This window comes from Mesoplodon bidens (assembly GCF_964165515.1).
Source record: "Mesoplodon bidens genome assembly, chromosome: 5".
NCBI classification, from domain to species: Eukaryota; Metazoa; Chordata; class Mammalia; order Artiodactyla; family Ziphiidae; genus Mesoplodon; species Mesoplodon bidens.
In genome coordinates, this window is record NC_138161.1 from 74,366,585 (window position 1) to 74,383,709 (window position 17,125).

Consider the following 17,125-nt stretch of genomic DNA (forward strand, 5'->3'; position numbering starts at 1 on the left):
AGTATGGAGGTTCCTTAAAAAACTACAAATAGAACTACCATATGACCCAGCAATCCCACTACTGGGCATATACCCTGAGAAAACCATAATTCAAAAAGAGTCATGTACCAAAATGTTCATTGCAGCTCTATTCACAATAGCCCGGAGCTGGAAACAACCTAAGTGTCCATCATTGGATGAATGGATAAAGAAGATGTGGCACATATATACAATGGAATATTACTCAGCCATAAAAAGAAACGAAATTGAGCTATGTGTAATGAGGTGGATGGACCTAGAGTCTGTCATACAGAGTGAAGTCAGTCAGAAAGAGAAAGACAAATACCGTATGCTAACACATAGATATGGAATTTAAGGGAAAAAATGTCACGAAGAACCTAGGTGTAAGACAGGAATAAAGACACAGACCTACTAGAGAACGGACTTGAGGATATGGGGAGGGGCAAGGGTAAGCTCTGACAAAGCGAGAGAGAGGCATGGACATATATACACTACCAAATGTAAAACAGATAGCTACTGGGAAGCAGCCGCATAGCACAGGGAGATCAGCTCAGTGCTTTGTGACCACCTAGAAGGGTGGGATAGGGAGGGTGGGAGGGAGGGAGACGCAAGAGGGAAGAGATATGGGAACATATGTATATGTATAACTGATTCACTGTGTTATAAGGCAGAAACTAACACACCATTGTAAAGCGATTATACTCCAATAAAGATGTAAAAAAAAAAGTTTATACAACTCTCCTCAATACTCTGTAATAACGTATATGGGAACAGAATCTAAAGAACAGTGGATATATGTATAACTGATTCACTTTGCTGTACACCTGAAACTAACACAACATTGTAAATCAACTACACTCCAATAAAAATCAATTAACAAAAATGGGCAGAAGAGGTGAACAGACATTTTTCCAAAGAAGACATAACAGTCGGGCAACAGGAACATGAAAAGATGCTCAACATCACTAACCGTCAGAGAAATACAAATCCAACCACCATGAGATACCACCTCACACCTGTAAGAACACCTAACATCAAAACGACCACAAATAACAAATGTTGGCTAGGTTGTGAAATAAAGGGGACCCCCGTACACTGTTGGTGGGAATGTGAATTGGTGCAGCCACTGTGGAAAACAGTGTGGAGGTTCCTCAAAAAACTAAATAGAATTACCATATGATACAGCAATTCCACTCCTGGGTATACATCCAAAGAAAACAAAAACACTACTTTGAAAGGATACATGCAGCTGAATGTTCGTGGCAGCATTATTTATGACAGCCAAAATATGGAAACAACTTAAGTGTCCATCAACAGATGAACAGCTAAAGAAGATGTGATGTGATACATATATGCATGTGTGTGTCTGTGTGTATGTATATACTCTGGTTTCTCTTCAGGTCGTATAAATCTTTCGCCTTTCCTTTTTTTTTAATGAACGTGATACTTTTCATAAGTACTGGACAGCTATTTATAACACGTTTTTCAATTTATGTTTGTCTAATTTTTTTCCTCATGATTATATTTAGGTTATGCATTTCTGGCAATAATACTGTAAAGGTGATATGTATCCTTTTCTATGTCTCATATCAGGAGGTACATGATGTCACTATGTCTCATTAATGGTGACATTAACTTTGATTACTTAGTGACCGTGATGTCACCATGTTTTTCCATTATAAAGTTACTATGTTTCCCTTTTTAATTAATAATTATATTGTGAGGCAATATTTTGAAGCTCTGAAAATATTCTGTTTTACGTAATGCTTTGATCCACAAACTTTAGCATCCTTTGATGATGATTATTGCCTGAAACAACTATTACTGTGTCATTTTTTAAATGGTAATTTTTTTCTATTTCCCTCATTCCTTCTACATTTATTAAATGGAATTTTACTTTTCCCTCACTAATTTATTTGCATCACATGGACTCATGGATATACTGTTCTATGAGTATAATAATTCATAACTATCATTACGCATTTTGTTGCTCAAAATTCTCCAGGTTGGACAATTGGGAGCCACTATGAGTAGGCTCCTATTTCGTTTTGACATGTCACTGTAATTTCTGATTAATTTACTTTCTGGAACGCTAAGATGTTCCAGGCTTGTCTTGTATTTCTCTGCCCCAGCCTTGAAGTAGCCATTTCTCCAGAGTCCTATTTCCATTTACTGGAGAATGGAATTTAGAAAGCAAGATCTGAGTACTAAGTTGTTCATCGGTACTAGGGAAATTGTGGTAAATTCAAAAATGAGAAATTAAGTTATGCTATAGGTGAGTTCTTTCATTTTAAAAGAAATCCTCTGAGTACTTCTTTTTTAACAAAAAGGATCTTTTTATATGGTAAACAACAATGCTCTAATTTATTATTTGAAGATTTCAATATTACAATTTAAATTTGCTCAAAAAGCAACAAATATGTGTTAGGATTGCAGAGAAAAGAGTTTTTAGGGAGGGTCAAGGGACCACATAGTGTCAGGGTGAATGGTGGTGGTGTAGTCCAAGCGAGAATTCATGCTCCTTGACACACTCCCGGATTGATGTAAGTAAAAACTGAAAAGTAAGACCTCACGGTAGAGAGAGTCAATAGGCACATTTAAGGATGCTTCATAAATGCATCAAAAAGTAAAAAATTATGATTTATTTAAAACCAGAATGATAATGCACTCCATAATCATTTTTCTCAGCTTATCTCATTAGCAGACTTGGTCAGAACATATATATATATGTGTGTGTGTGTGTGTGTGTATATATATATATATACACACACACACACATATATATATATATGTAAAACCGTTTTACTCTTGTGGTTTATTTGGACATTTCTAAATTATTTTTCATGCCTCGTGATAGGAAACTGTGTCCTACCATCCAATGATGATAAACAGGTGGAATTATGGAAAAGCTGTAAGGTTGCAGCCTTTGAAAATTTCCTTGCTTGAGTCTTCTGAAGACTGAGAAAGAAAAATGTGCCTCTCCCCAGTGGACTTGGCAGTAAAAGTCACCCTGTTGTGAACTCTGATGTAGATTTCATGTTGACTGAGAATAGCATACAGTAAAAGAGGGAGAGATAAAAGGGCAAGTGACCTGGAGTAGCCCTACTGGTAGATGGTGATTATTATAATACTTACCTTTGTATACTGAGTTACTAAAAGCTTCTAGCTATATTACCTTAATCTCTACAACAGAGGTAGGGCAGGGATGATTTCCCTTCTTTTACAGACTGGGAAACTAATGCTTAGTTAGGATATATGACTTGCCTAAGGTTATGTCATTTGACAGAGCCAAAATATGACTCCAAATCATCATACACCATAATTCAGGCTCTTTCTGCTATGTTGTTTCTCTGGTTTGTAGAGGGTTAGGGATTGGACTGGGCCCTCTGGTTGGGAGACATAAGTCTAGCATGTGGTGCTGACAAAGACCAAGGGCACAGGATATATCTCAGTGCAGACTGGTTACCTTCATACTAAAGAACATAAGCTCTTACCCCAGCTAAGGTTGACTGGGTAAAGCAAGAGTACTAGAGGTATTATTTTGTTAGGGGGTTCCTATTGATGTCTATGAAGTTATTCTGCAGGTGTACAATCAGCTCCATCCACTTTTGTATGCTTAGCAATGGCCTCTTTGGCACACCCTTGTCTCACATATTATTCCCTTGGCTTAGAATCTCTTTGATTCCAGTATTTGTCAGGCAACTTGCTACTATGTTTTTTCTTTTTCTGAGCTGTACTCTAATCCTAGGTTTATCCAACACAATTCTTTTCTCTACACAACAAAGTACAAACACAATATTATCTAAAATGCCACAAAGTTACAAAACTCAAAACAGAAAATGTATAGTACTGACTGTACAATAAAAGCCAAAAAAGCAATGTACACGTTGCCAAGGTAACCTGCAGGACCACCATGAATACCAACACAACAGTGGTGGGTGGGGGGAGCTTCTGTGATGACCCGACAGAGCTGGGTCTCAACTAACGAGTTCCAGAGAGAAAGGTGGATGTGCGTGTGTACACACATGAGTACACGTGAAAAGAACCATTTTGGGTATTAGGCCCTAGAGGTCAGAAGAGGACTCAAGCAGAGGAGCAGGGCCAGGCTAACTGGAACGGCAGCTGCGTAAAATCACACCCTTTCCTGTGGGACCCTGCAGGCCAACAGGTTAGGGCACGAGCAGGCCACCAGATCGGCCCCAGGTCACCTGTGGAACGGGAAAACATGCTCCCAGGCTGGGGCTGTACCACCTCCTGGAGCCCCCTGCTCATCCCTGCTGGCTTTGCCACTAAACTGACTCTCAGGAACTAGAAATGTGGAAGCTTTCTAGCCAGAAAACTGGAGGGCATCTTTATAAACACGACCCCAAACCAACAACACTCCTGCAGCCGGAACTCTGCCGCCAGGGGAAATGTAGCAGTTACTGCCTTCACCTTCGAAGCCTGCCTCTGAGTGAGGGATTTCTTTCTTACCGATCCTCCTTCGGCTAGAAAAGTGACAAAAGTGAGTTGGATGGGAGTCCAAGTCACAGGGCAGAGCTTCGGTGGCCCTGCGTATAGGGAGGAGGTGAAGCTGGAGCGGCTCCTGTGGCTGCGGCGGCCGGGGGACCACGCCAAGGGGAATGTGACCTTCTCCTCATCCGTGGGGGTGACCTGCGCCACATGGGAGGCGGTGGCAGCACTCTCCTGGGAGGGCTGAATCGCCGGGGGCGGGGGTGTGTGGCTGAGGCCAGGGGGCCAGCACAGCGGTGGTAGTGATCTCCTGTCCATCGGTGTGTCCTCCGTCCATGTGCTTCAGCGCCTTCTCGGCCTCATCTGGATTCTCAAACTCCACATATGCGTAGCCTTTAGACAGATGCGGGTGCATCCTTTCTACAGGCACGTCAATCATTTTAATTTTCCCATAGGTGGAGAATATCTCCATGATATGATCCTTGGTCACATTCCTGGTGAGCCTTCCAATGTGCACTGTGGTGGGTTTAGGCGAAGGGCTCCGCCTTTTCCTTTCCTTTTCATCTCTTTTGGGTGGTTTGGATTTGGAGCGGGAACGCCGCCTGTTGTCCTGCCTGCGCCGACAAGGACTCGGAGAGCCAGGGGAGCTGCCGGAGCTGGAGCTGCGGGATGTGCTGGAACTTCCTGAGCGGCTCGATGGTGAAGATGAGCTGGAGCCGCTGCTAGAGCCCGTGCTGGTGCTCGAGCCCGGGCTCGAGCTGGACCGAGACATGATGCTGCTGCTACCACTGGAGGCGCTGCGCCTCTTTCGAGTTTCATCCCTGCCACGATCCTTCTCGCTGGACTCCTCGGCGGCCCCCTAATCTTTAGAGCGATCCTTGGACTTCTCCTCAGAGCGGTCTTTGCGTTTGGTAGGAGAAGGAGCCCCAGTGCTGGACTTTTGTATTATTTTCTTTGACTCCTAGCAAGCTCTTCTTTATCACTCCTGATAAATCCATTCTCCCCTTCTGAGGTGTTCAAAGCAGCAATGCCCTTCTGACTTGAGTCTGAGAAACGATCCTTAATCGATTGCAATTTACGCCAAAGTGCAGCATCTTCCAGCCGCCGCGACCTCCTCCCCCTCTCCTCAGTCTCTGAGGCCGGCGCCGCTCTGGCGTCAGGATTAGGGAGCGGGAAGGCCTAATTTTTTTAAAACCCAGCTCAGATGGCTACTTCCTGGGGAAACCTTCAGTTTTCCTAAGGCAATTAGTTAGCCACTCCCTCATCTACGCCCTCTCAACACTCTTTCCACATCAGCAACACAGAGTACATTGAATTTACTATTAGTACCTGTTTATTTGTCTAGCCCTTCTACTGGACTGTGAGCTTTGCAAGCGTGGGGAATGGGTCTTGATCTTCCCGTCTTTAGCACTTGACATTCAGGGAAGGGAATGATGATAGTAGGGTAGACTGGTACCTATTAGTGAAGAAATCTAAGAGGGAATATCCTCTCTTCCCTAGGTTTGTAGGTATTAGGAAATATTAGGCATCACTTTACCTTGGTATAGATCAGTACTGTCCAATAGAAATTTAAAAGCCACACAGGTAATTAAAATTTTTATAGTAACCAAATTAAAAAATAAAAAGGAACACATGAAGTTAAATTTAATATATTTTATTTAACCCCAAATAATATTTTAACATTTGGTCATAATCAGGATAACTTAATATAAAAATAATTACATGAAATTATTAAGGAGAGAGTTTACATTTTTTGAACTAACTTTTGCAACCCAGTGTGTATTTTACCCTTATAGCCCATCGCAATTTGGCCAGCCACTTTTCAAATTTCAATTGTCATATGTGGTTAGGAGCTGTTGTATTAGACAGCAAAGGTATAGAGGAATAGGAAAAAATTCAGTCCCATGAATTAGATATGAATTTTGAGATTATTTTCTTTATAAACCCTGTTTTCTAGGCAATCAAATTTTTAAAAATTGTTTTTTTCCCTGTTGTTTTTCCTCCTTTTTTTCTAGTTAATGTATTATTTGAAGACACTTAAGTTTACAACCCATAATGGAATGAGAATAGAAATTGATGATAATGGAGATGTGACTGGATACTGATATTCTAAATTGGCAATTAGGTGATAATGGAGAGATAGCCTTTGTGAAGGTTGGAGAATATATATTCACAAACTCTAAATTTGAACTCGTGATGATTAAGAATGTGACAATGTTTTGGAACACCGAATCATCAGAGGTTAGTTACGCTGGCATCTTATTTTGTTTATATATAGAGACAATTGCATTTCTGTACTCTTTTAGGTGCTATGGAATATCAGAAACCTAGAGTTGGCTATTCCAAGTTAATTTTCCCAAATAAAATACATATCTTTTCTATATATAGGTTCAGATCTTTTGTTTTTGGAACTTTTTTTGATTATAGCTTTAAATATTAGTTCTATGATTTTGTTTTCCTTCTTCAAGTACTCCAAAGTGTTTGACTTCCTTTGTCTCTTCCTTTTATTCACCTTCTCTCTGATAATTTTCGCTTTACTCTTTATTTCATCCTTATTCTCTTTATTGTTTTCCTGCCTTTATTCAATGCCCCTTATTAACTTTTCACTGAAGTATATATATTTTGAACACCTTGTGACTTTTATCTTAATTTCTGAAATAGTTTCTTTCCTGAGACATATGAACTTTTTTCATTTCTTCCAGTCTTATATCCATTGATGTTTTAAATTTTAAAATATCTGGTTCGAGATATTTTTGACATCTACAAGTGCTTTTCTGAGAATACTTAATTTAAGTGCTAGGATATCTATTTAAAGTATTCTTTTGCTTAATGGTTGTGTGTGTACATTTTAGAGGGGAATTTTAACTTACTGGAATATTTTTTTAAAATTTTTATTGAAGTATTGTTGATTTACAATGTTGTGTTAATTTCTGCTGTACAGCAAAGTGATTCAGTTATATATATATATATATATGTATGTATATATATATATATATATATATATATATATATATATATATATATATACTTTTCTTTTCCATTATGGTTTATCACAGGATATTGAATATAGTTCCGTGTGCTACACAGTAGGACCTTGTTGTTTATCCATCCTATATACAATAGTTTGCATCTGCTAATCCCATACTCCCAGTCCTTCCCTCCCCCACCCCCCTCCCTCTTGGCAACCACAAGTCTGTACTCTGTATCTGTGAGTCTGTTTCTGTTTCATAGATATGTTCATTTGTGTTGTATTTCAGATTCCACATATAAGTGATATCATATGGTATTTGCCTTTCTCTTTCTGCAATGAACTTTGGGGTGAATGTTTCTTTTTGAATTATGGTTTTCTCTGGATATATGCCCAGGAGTGGGATTGCAGGATCATGTGGTAGCTCTATTTTAAGCTTTTGAAAAAAATTTTTATTGGAGTATAGTTGCTTTACAGTGTTGTGTTAGTTTCAGGTGTACAGCAGAGTAAATCAGTTAGACATATACATATATCCACTCTTTTAGATTCCTTTCCTATATAGGCCATTACAGAGTATTGAGTAGAGTTACCTGTGCTATACAGTAGGTCCTTATTAGTTATCTATTTTATATATAGTAATATGTATATGTCAATCCCAACCTCCCAATTTACCCCTCCCCCCCATTACCCCCTGGTAACCATAAGTTTGTTTTCTACATCTTTAACTCTATCTCTGTTTTGTAGATAAGTTAATTTGTAGCCTTTTTTTAGATTCCCCATATAAGTGATATCATATGATATTTGCCTTTCTCTGTTTGACTTACTTTGCTCAGTATGACAATCTCTAGGTCCATCCATGTTGCTGCAAGTGGATTATTATTTTTTTATGGCTGAGTAGTATTCCGTTGTATATATGTACCACATCTTCTTTATCCATTCATCTGTCAATGGAGTTTTAGGTTGCTTCCATGTCCTGGCTATTGTAAATAGAGCTGCAATGAACATTGGGGTGCATGTGTCTTTTTGAATTATGGTTTTCTCTGGGAATATGCCCAGGAGTGGGATTGCTGGATCATATGGTAGTTCTATTTTTAGTTTTTTAAGGAACCTCCATACTGTTCTCCATCGTAGCTGTATCAATTTACATTCCCACCAACAGTGTAGGAGGGTTCCCTTTTCTCCACATCCTCTTCTGCTGGAATGTTTCGATTTTCATTTTTTGTTTTCTTCCTATAGTAAACTTATATGGAGGCACAATTCTATCTTTAGTTGTTTCTGTGGACAAGGATGTGGGTTTTGGGTGAATCACAAGTCTGTATTTCAAGACTGCCTTCTTCTGTTAGTAGAGTGCAGAGCAATTTATTTAAGAGATGACTTTTGTGTGGAAAGGGAAGACTTAACTTGTCTTTTGATTTTATGGTTCACTCTTGTTTCTACGGAGTTCTTAATTTTCCTTTCTTACTTTTTACCCTTTCTATCATTTCTCCTTCTGTATACTTTCTGGTCTCACTGCAGGGATGAAACCATTGCTTTGAGTCCCACCTTCAAGACCTTGCCTTATAGCCTGACATTTTCTTTCTAGGAATGTTTTGTCTACTCTCCAATAACCTTAGCTTGTCTGCTCCCCCTTACTCTTTTCTGCACAGTTTCCCCAGAGTTCCATCATTTCCCATACACCTAGGGATGAGGAGGGAGGTCTAGAGGTGGCCTTGCTGGAATTTAATGGCTATTTCTCTAGTTATAATTACTTTGAAATTCATAATATTTTCAGGCTCTTTATGATGCTAAAGTTGCGGGTCATGTGTGGTTTTATTTACTCTTTTTTCCTTTTAAATCTGTATGGTGTTTTTCAGAGACTGTGTGGAGAGATTCACTGTTTAGTAGTTACCATTACCCTGGGACAACCCAGAAGTCCTTCCCTTCCCTCTCTGACCATAGTTCTGGAGGAACTTTATTTCTTCCTCCTTTTTTTTTTCTTATTTATTCCCAGGGTCAAGGAATGTGAAGTAGGATTTATAAGTTCATAATATAATTTGATGTAGGGAACATTAGCTTCCAGTATATATATATATATATATATATATATATATATATATATATATATATATATATACACTCACATGGGTGCATAGACATGTCAATAAGCTTTAATATATCATTCAAAAAATCCTTTATTGAGAAATTATAGGAGAAAAGGGTGAGTTTCATAAATTTCAAAATTCTTTTAAAAATTTGTTTTCAAAATCGTTCTGGAAAGCAGTGAATATGAGGTTTGAAGATTTGGTTGTAAGGTACTTACTCCAGATAAAAAGCTGTTATTTTCATTATTATTGTTATTAATTTTTACTTATTAATAATGAATTATTATTCATTATTATTACAATTTTAATTCCCCCACTTCCTATAGCAACAGGCGGGCTTTGCTCTGTAGAACTGCAGCTCTGAACATTTTAGAAAAGAACCTAGAGACAGGGTGCCCTGGTTACACAATGTAAAGGTAACACCTAGAGAAGCACTTGGGAAACCTCATCACTTACCAGACCGCTGAACTTTTTACCCTTAATGAAATATTAGTTCTAGGAGAGAAGAACTGTAGGGCTTTTGATATTCCAGTTTAGTGTTTATCTGTAGTGTTACAGTAAACCGATAGGGTGGTGGAAGAGCATTGGCAATTTAATCTTCCATGTGAATATTCTGGAGGAAGCAGCAGGAGTGAGAGAGAGCTGTAAGTGGGTGTCAGGACAGCCAGCAGTTTTTCTTTGCTGCTGCAAGACATTTTTTGGGGGAGGATGTCTTTCTTCATCTTGTTTGTTATTCATGTATCTTCCCTCTTCTTGTGTGGCCCTTTTGACCTGGGATCTGAGATCCCCAAATAGTCTTCTGAATCATACTGGGAAAGGACATAAGAATACAAGAAAATTAAGATTTCCAAGCTCCTGTGCTGTGCCAGATACCAAGGGGATCTTTTTATCTCTTTTTTTGGTCCTTGGTTTTCCATGGGTATCAATAAACATATACAGACTCATGTATACTCACAGATACATACACACATACATACATGCATACATGCTAGTTCCTCCCTTTCTTAACCCGACCTTAAGCAACTCTTGAATACATTTTGGCAGGATAAAAATCAAAACTTAGTGTTTGCCACTGTAGGGGCCATAGTTCTTCTGCATTTTATTTCTTTGGCTTAGAGCTGCTCTGTCCAATACAGTTGTCCCTAACCACATGTAGTTTTTAAAATTAAAATTAACTAAAATTAACTAAAATTAAAAATTTGTTTCCTTAGTCATATTAGCTACATTCCAAGTACTCAACCGCCACGTGTGGCTAGGGGCTACCGTATTGGACAATACAGATATATAACACTTCCATCATTGCAGAAAGACAGAGCTGCCCTAGGCCTAGCATATAAACCACCTTCTGTGGCCCAGAGCCCTCTCCCTGACTGGGGCCTGAGACTCTTCCCTTTTGTATTCCTGGTGCTAGCCATAGAGCAGGTGCTCAGTATAATGTTTTGCATGAAACAAGAGAAGATGCTATTGCTTGTATAAGCAAAGTTCATAGAATGCTCATTCTACTAAAAATTGATAGAAAAGTAGTAAAATGTACTAGTAGATTTCTATTTTAATAATGTTTCATTAGAGCATAGTAATTTTATTTTTCTCATCTTTATTAAAATTTATTAAAATTAGGGTTATTTTGTTTTTTTAAATAAATTTTATTTTATTTTTTCCCCCCAGCCATGCTGGGAATTTTAGTTCCCTGACCAGGGATTGAACCCGTGCCATCCTCAGTGAACGTTCGGAGTCCTAACCACTGGACCGCCAGGGCATTCCCAAGGTTATATTTGTATAATGAAATTGGTTCAAATGTAATTCATTACAAATTCACTAAGCAAGTACTATGAGTCTACCTCTGTCTTAAGCACTGCAAAAAGAACACTGCCCTCACAGCACTTAAAGTCTAATCATTAATTAATTGAACAGATATTTATTGAACACAATATTATATGTGCTAGACACTGTTCTAGGAACTGGGGATGTGTTAATGTACAAAACAGAACAAATCCCTGCCTAATGGGACTAACATTTCAGTGGGAAGAGACAGGCAATATGCAAGATAAATAAATAAGTGATATAGTGTTTTAATGGATGATAATGTTAGGGAGAGAAAAATAGCAGGGATTGAGATAGAGGGTGCTGGCAGGAGTGTTGTAATCTCACATAGTGTGGTCAGGGAAGACCTCACTGGGGTGACATTTGAACGAAAACTGAAAAGACAGTGAATCCATGCATTATCTAGGGGGAAAACATTCCAAGCAGAGGAAACAGCAACTTTTAAACCCTGAGGTAGGGGTATTTTTGGCATTTTAGAAGAACAGGAAAGAGTTCAGTGTGGCTGGAAAGAGTGAGAGAGAGAGAGAGTAGTGGGAGAGGAGGTAAGAGGGGTGAGAGAGGGTCAGATCACATAGAGTCTTGTGGGCTGTTGAAGGACTTTGGCTTTTACTCTGAGTGGAATGGGGAGCCATGGAAGAGTGTTGACAGAGGAGAGTCATGATCCAACTTAGAGTTTACAGAATTATTCTATCTGCCATGTTGCAAATAGACTGAAGGGGACAAGAGTAAAATCCACTGGATTTGCTGATGCACTGGCCTTGGAAGTATCCTGCACCAACAATTAGTAGATGGTATAAGGCATGATTTAACTCATGATAATAAACTGAATCTGTAGGTTGGTAAGCAGATGGGCCTGAGTGAAGGTATGTGTAGGCAAGTAATCAAAGATATGGTTGGAGATGATGGGTGAGACTGGTGGTGTCAGTGACAGAAATAGGGAATTCGGGAGGAGGAATAGCATAAATGGGGGTAGTTTTGGACATGTTGAATTTGAGGTGATGGTGGAATCTCAGAGTAGGGACATGTTGGGAGTTTAGGATATGGAATTAAAGGTCAGGTGGGAAAAGTTGGTGCTACAGTCAAGTTTTGGATGTTCTTAGGTAGAGGTGCTGGTTGAAGACAAGAGAATGAATGAGCTGCTTTATATTGAGAGATAAAAGCAGAGGATCAAGGACTAGAGCCAAAAAACAACAAACAAACAAACAAACAAAAAACACCCACAGTGATGAGGTAGGTAGAAGAAGTAGAACCAACAAAAGAAATAAAAGGACCCAATGGAAGCCAAGGGAGCCTGCATCTCAAGGAGGAGTTGATCAAGAGTGCCAGATATCCAAGAGAAAGGAGAACGGTACTAGAGGAAGAGCTGTCAGACTTGGCAAGAAACATTTTAGTGAGGTGAGTGGGCTGGAAGCTAGATCATGAGGGTTGAGAAGGGAAGGGATACTGAGAAACAGAACAAAAAGACATCAGCTTACTGTGATGATTTTCAAAGAAAGGTATATGGAGAGCCCTTTTCAGAACACTGGGTCAGGAGAGAGGAAATATAGTCATTCTGTGGTGATACACACACACACACACACACACACACACACGCATGCGCATGTGCGCGCACACAACCCTTTTAAGAAGCCTATCTATTGTGTTTAGCAATACATACTTAAGTAATCTTACATACCATAACTGAGCTCATAGATTTCTGATATTTTCCATTGTTATCTAATTCAGATTATCTTGGGAAACTCAACATAGGAAAATTCTGATTTCCAAAATGAATCTTTTCACTTTCCAAAATGAATCTTTGCTTAATGGGGAAATACAGCTTCTCTCCTTTTTAAGTAGGAAGCTCCTCATTTACATTTAGATATAAACCGATTTACAAACATTGCATTTATAGTGGGTTTCAATGTGCACAACCATGTAGAATGTAAAGGGAAACCTATGTTTACCCCTGAGTTTTCTAAGCTCTTTTTGTGAGAAAATATTCCAGTGCTGTGCCTTGTCCACTTTTCCTTTTTGCCATACAATTTTCCACATGGAATAGACCTTTCATTGTTATTTTGTACTGATTCTGTATGACACATCTTCAGACTGTGTTGGGATGACCTTGCTGAGAAGTCTTTCTCAGGCACTCAAGATGATTCTTGGGGTCCCCCCTCAAGCAGAAACAGACTTGACAAATTATCCTCTCCTCAGGGCCCCATGGACATGGAGCCTGGTCTGAGTCTTCAAGGTTAGAAAGAGTTAGGTTTGGGATTAGCTTTGATATTTTCTAGAATCAACCACAGGACTTTTCTAGAATCCCATTTCTAGAATCAACTATAGGACTTTTAGCAAAATTCCTCTAGGCTTTCCATTTTATTATTCTCTTTGTCTGTTATTCTTGCCCAGCTATCCTGGGTTTCCCAAGATATTACAAAACTTCCACAGAAATCCAGGTGGAAACTTTCTTAGCCTGGCAAAGGGCTTTGTTACATGCATTGTATTTGTCTTTGCTAGCTTCCCCAATCAGTGTGTACTGACCTGTGTCAACCTGGGACCCAGAAGGGAATTCGTCATGGGGAACCAATATGTTGCTTTGACTGCATCCTGTGTGCTGATGGGCATGTGTCACGGGAACCAGGTAGAGATGGTCATTTTTTTCACTGATATTAAAATGGAAGGAGATTAAACATGTTTGGGCAAAGAGGGCCTTGGGAGCCTTCTTTATAAATAGATGTGAACAACTTATGACAAAAATTATAATCCATCAAACCACTGGATGTTCTGTGCAGTGCCAAAAATTATAACATTGCGTTTTTTTAATATAAATTTATTTGTTTTATTTATTTATTTTTGGGTCTTCATTGCTACGCGTGGTCTTTCTCTAGTTGCAGCAAGCGGGGGCTACTCTTCATTGTGGTGCGCAGGCTTCTCATTGTGGTGGCTTCTCTTGTTGCAGAGCATGGGCTCTAGGTGTGCGGTCTTCAGTAGGTGTGGCACGTGGGCTCAGTAGTTGTGCCTTGCAGGCTCTAGAGCGCAGGCTCAGCAGTTGTGGTGCACAAGCTTAGTTGCTCTGCGGCATGTGGGATCTTCCTGGGCCAGGGCAGTTTTAGTTCCAAAGCTGCTACATTTGGGAAAAAGACCAACATCCGTGAATTTAAGAGGGGGAAAAATTTTTTTAATGAAATGTGAAATATGAATACATGGGTTCGCAAAAAAAAAGTATTTAAAATTATTTCAATTTCTGAAATAGATTAAATATTAGTTATGGAAAAATGTGAATGAGTAGTAAATAAGTGAATTACAGTTCTATGTTTTACAGAATTATCTCTAATTTAGAAATATAAGATTTAGAAGTACATCCCTAAAGGCAAAGACCATAATTACTCAAAGTCTGTAGGACAAGTGAATTCTATATCTACTGCTCTATGAATTTTTCACTACAACCTGTTGAATTGCTGTTCTTGACCAGAATTTTAGTTGGGCTTGGTATGCTTAGCCCTATGGAGCATGTTGCAGCAGGTTTATTTTTATCTCTACCTTCTGTTCAAGATAACAAATTGTATGTCTCTTGCCAAAAGGCCCTCTATAGCAATTTAGTTAAAAGAGGATTTTAAAAATGTAAAATTTTCCACAAATGGAAAACAAGCACAAGGTAATCTGAATAACTCCTTGGACCCCATGTGGCCCAGTCTCTGCACAGAAACAACAAGAGAAGTCCAATCCAGCAGTCGGAAGTGATTGAAAGGGAATTCCAGTCTTTATCTGCATCTCTCATAGAACAGTGAAGAGATCCATTTCATAATCTACCACAAATTCATCTCAGATTTTTTCTTATGTTGCAATATTCTCCTTTAGAGCCTCTGCCCAGCTAAATGCCCCAAAAGTTTTTTCAACCTTAGTCAATGTGGTTGTTGTTTTTGTTTCCTTTCTTCTAATTCTCAACCTTTCTTTACCTCTTCTCTCAAATCTGCATCTGGAGGGTGAGGAAAGGAAAGCTGAGTGGGCAAAGACAAAATTCTCTTCAGTAGGTGGAGGAGAAGCTGAATGCAAGATTGAAAAGTCTCGTATTTTAATCAACCTTATCACTGTCACAGTACTCTTAATTGTTTCACCTTAGTAGCTTTAATGTTCTCATATATTTGTGGATTGTTCTTGAGCTTATGAGAGTACAGACCTCCCTTCTCAACTAGGTAATTGGAAGAAAAAGAAAGAGGCATTTTACTGAAAAAGGCCCATGCAGGAAGAGCTGAAACCAAGACGGGAGACTGAATTTCCAAAATTGAAATCAATTCTCAATCTGTAATGTTAGCTGCACACTCTAAGACCATTTTATCACTGCTTTTTTTTTTTTTTGAGATATTATATATTCTCTGTAGAAAATTTCAGTGAGTCTTGCATTAGGCCTTTGGCTCCTCTGGGCTATTCGCAGCTGAAGGGGACAAGTGGATTTCTTTGCAGTCAGTCCTCTGTTCTTTGTTCATTAGGTCAAAGGGAGTGTGAACAATGTGGTGAAGACTATTGGTCCAAATGCACAAAAGAGCGAGTGTGTGCTGAAAGAGGTGGAATTCCTTGCTTATGATGAGGTCCTGGGATTCACGCTTGTCATTCTCTCCATCTTTGGGGCGCTTGTGGTTTTGGCAGTCACAGTTGTGTATGTGATATACAGACACACTCCTCTCGTGACTGCCAATGACCGGGAGCTGAGCTTTCTCATTCAGGTTTCTCTTGTCATCACGTTGCTGTCTTCCATGTTCTTCATTGGCAAGCCATACAACTGGTCCTGCGTGGCCCGTCAGGTCACTCTGGCACTGGGCTTTTCACTTTGCCTGTCTTGTATTCTTGGAAAGACTATTTCGCTGTTTTTAGCCTACAGAATTTCCAAATCCAAAACCCGACTTATATCCATCCACCCTCTTTATTGGGAAATCATTGTGCTAATCTCTGTTCTAGTCAAAATTGGCGTATGTACAGCCTACTTAGGATTAGAACCCCCAAGGGTGTACAAGAACATAGAATCTCAAAATATAAAGATTATTCTGGAATGTTATGATGGTTCTAGAGAATTTTTGTGCTCTATATTTGGGATGGATGTCTTCTTGGCCTTGCTTTCTTACAACCTTGTGGCTTGCCAGTTGCTGGATAATTACTATGAAGGAAAATGCATCACCTTTGGGATGCTGGTCTTGTTTATTGTCTGCATCTCTTTTATCCCTGCTTACTTGAGCACCAAAGGCAAGTTTAAAGTGGCCGTGGAAATATTTGCAATCTTGGCATCCAGCTATGGTTTATTGGGTTGTATATTTGCTGCCAAGTGCTTCATTATTTTGCTGAGGCCAAAGAGGAACACGGATGAAATTGTTGGTGGAAGAGTTCCCACTGTAGATAAGAACATCCAACTGACTTCAGCCTCTGTGAGCAGTGAGCTCAACAATACCATGGTGTCAACTGTTCAGATGAGTAGAGTCATGGGTTGCATGTGTCCCTCAGAGCTGCAATGGTGGTATGGTTCAACATTCCCTTTCAGGTGGTTCCCACAGCAGCTGCCTGATGTTCTGGGGTAATTCTGAGGATTTGGGTTCTGGTAGTGTAGTCAAAGCATGGCATATGAAGTCTCATACCATTTAGCAAGAATTCGAATAACTGTTACTATTTTTTTAACATCTTTATTGGAGTATAATTGCTTTACCATGATGTGTTAGTTTCTGCTTTATAACAAAGTAAATCAGTTATACATATACATATGTTCCCATTTCTCTTCCCTTTTGCGTCTCCCTCCCTCCCACCCTCCCTATCCCATCCCTCTAGGTGGTCACAAAGCACT

At 39.3% G+C, this 17,125-nt stretch overlaps 1 protein-coding gene and 1 pseudogene across 2 annotated transcripts in view; one reads left to right on the plus strand and one right to left on the minus strand.

Annotated features, from left to right (window-relative positions):
• The window catches only part of LOC308617933 (vomeronasal type-2 receptor 1-like), a gene marked incomplete at both ends in the record, with an annotated part of 43,834 nt that extends 26,969 nt beyond the window's left edge, over positions 1-16,865 (plus strand). Inside the window, 5 exon segments of the mRNA XM_081235343.1 lie at positions 6,468-6,553; positions 6,555-6,693; positions 13,819-13,942; positions 15,789-15,829; positions 15,831-16,865. Of these exon segments, the coding sequence (XP_081091469.1) occupies positions 6,468-6,553; positions 6,555-6,693; positions 13,819-13,942; positions 15,789-15,829; positions 15,831-16,865 (1,425 nt within the window).
• LOC308617514 (RNA-binding protein with serine-rich domain 1-like) lies at positions 4,309-5,618 on the minus strand (annotated as a pseudogene). Its single transcript has one exon. The product of its transcript is annotated as an RNA-binding protein with serine-rich domain 1-like (transcript).
• Positions 16,866-17,125: the final 260 nt, after the last annotated feature.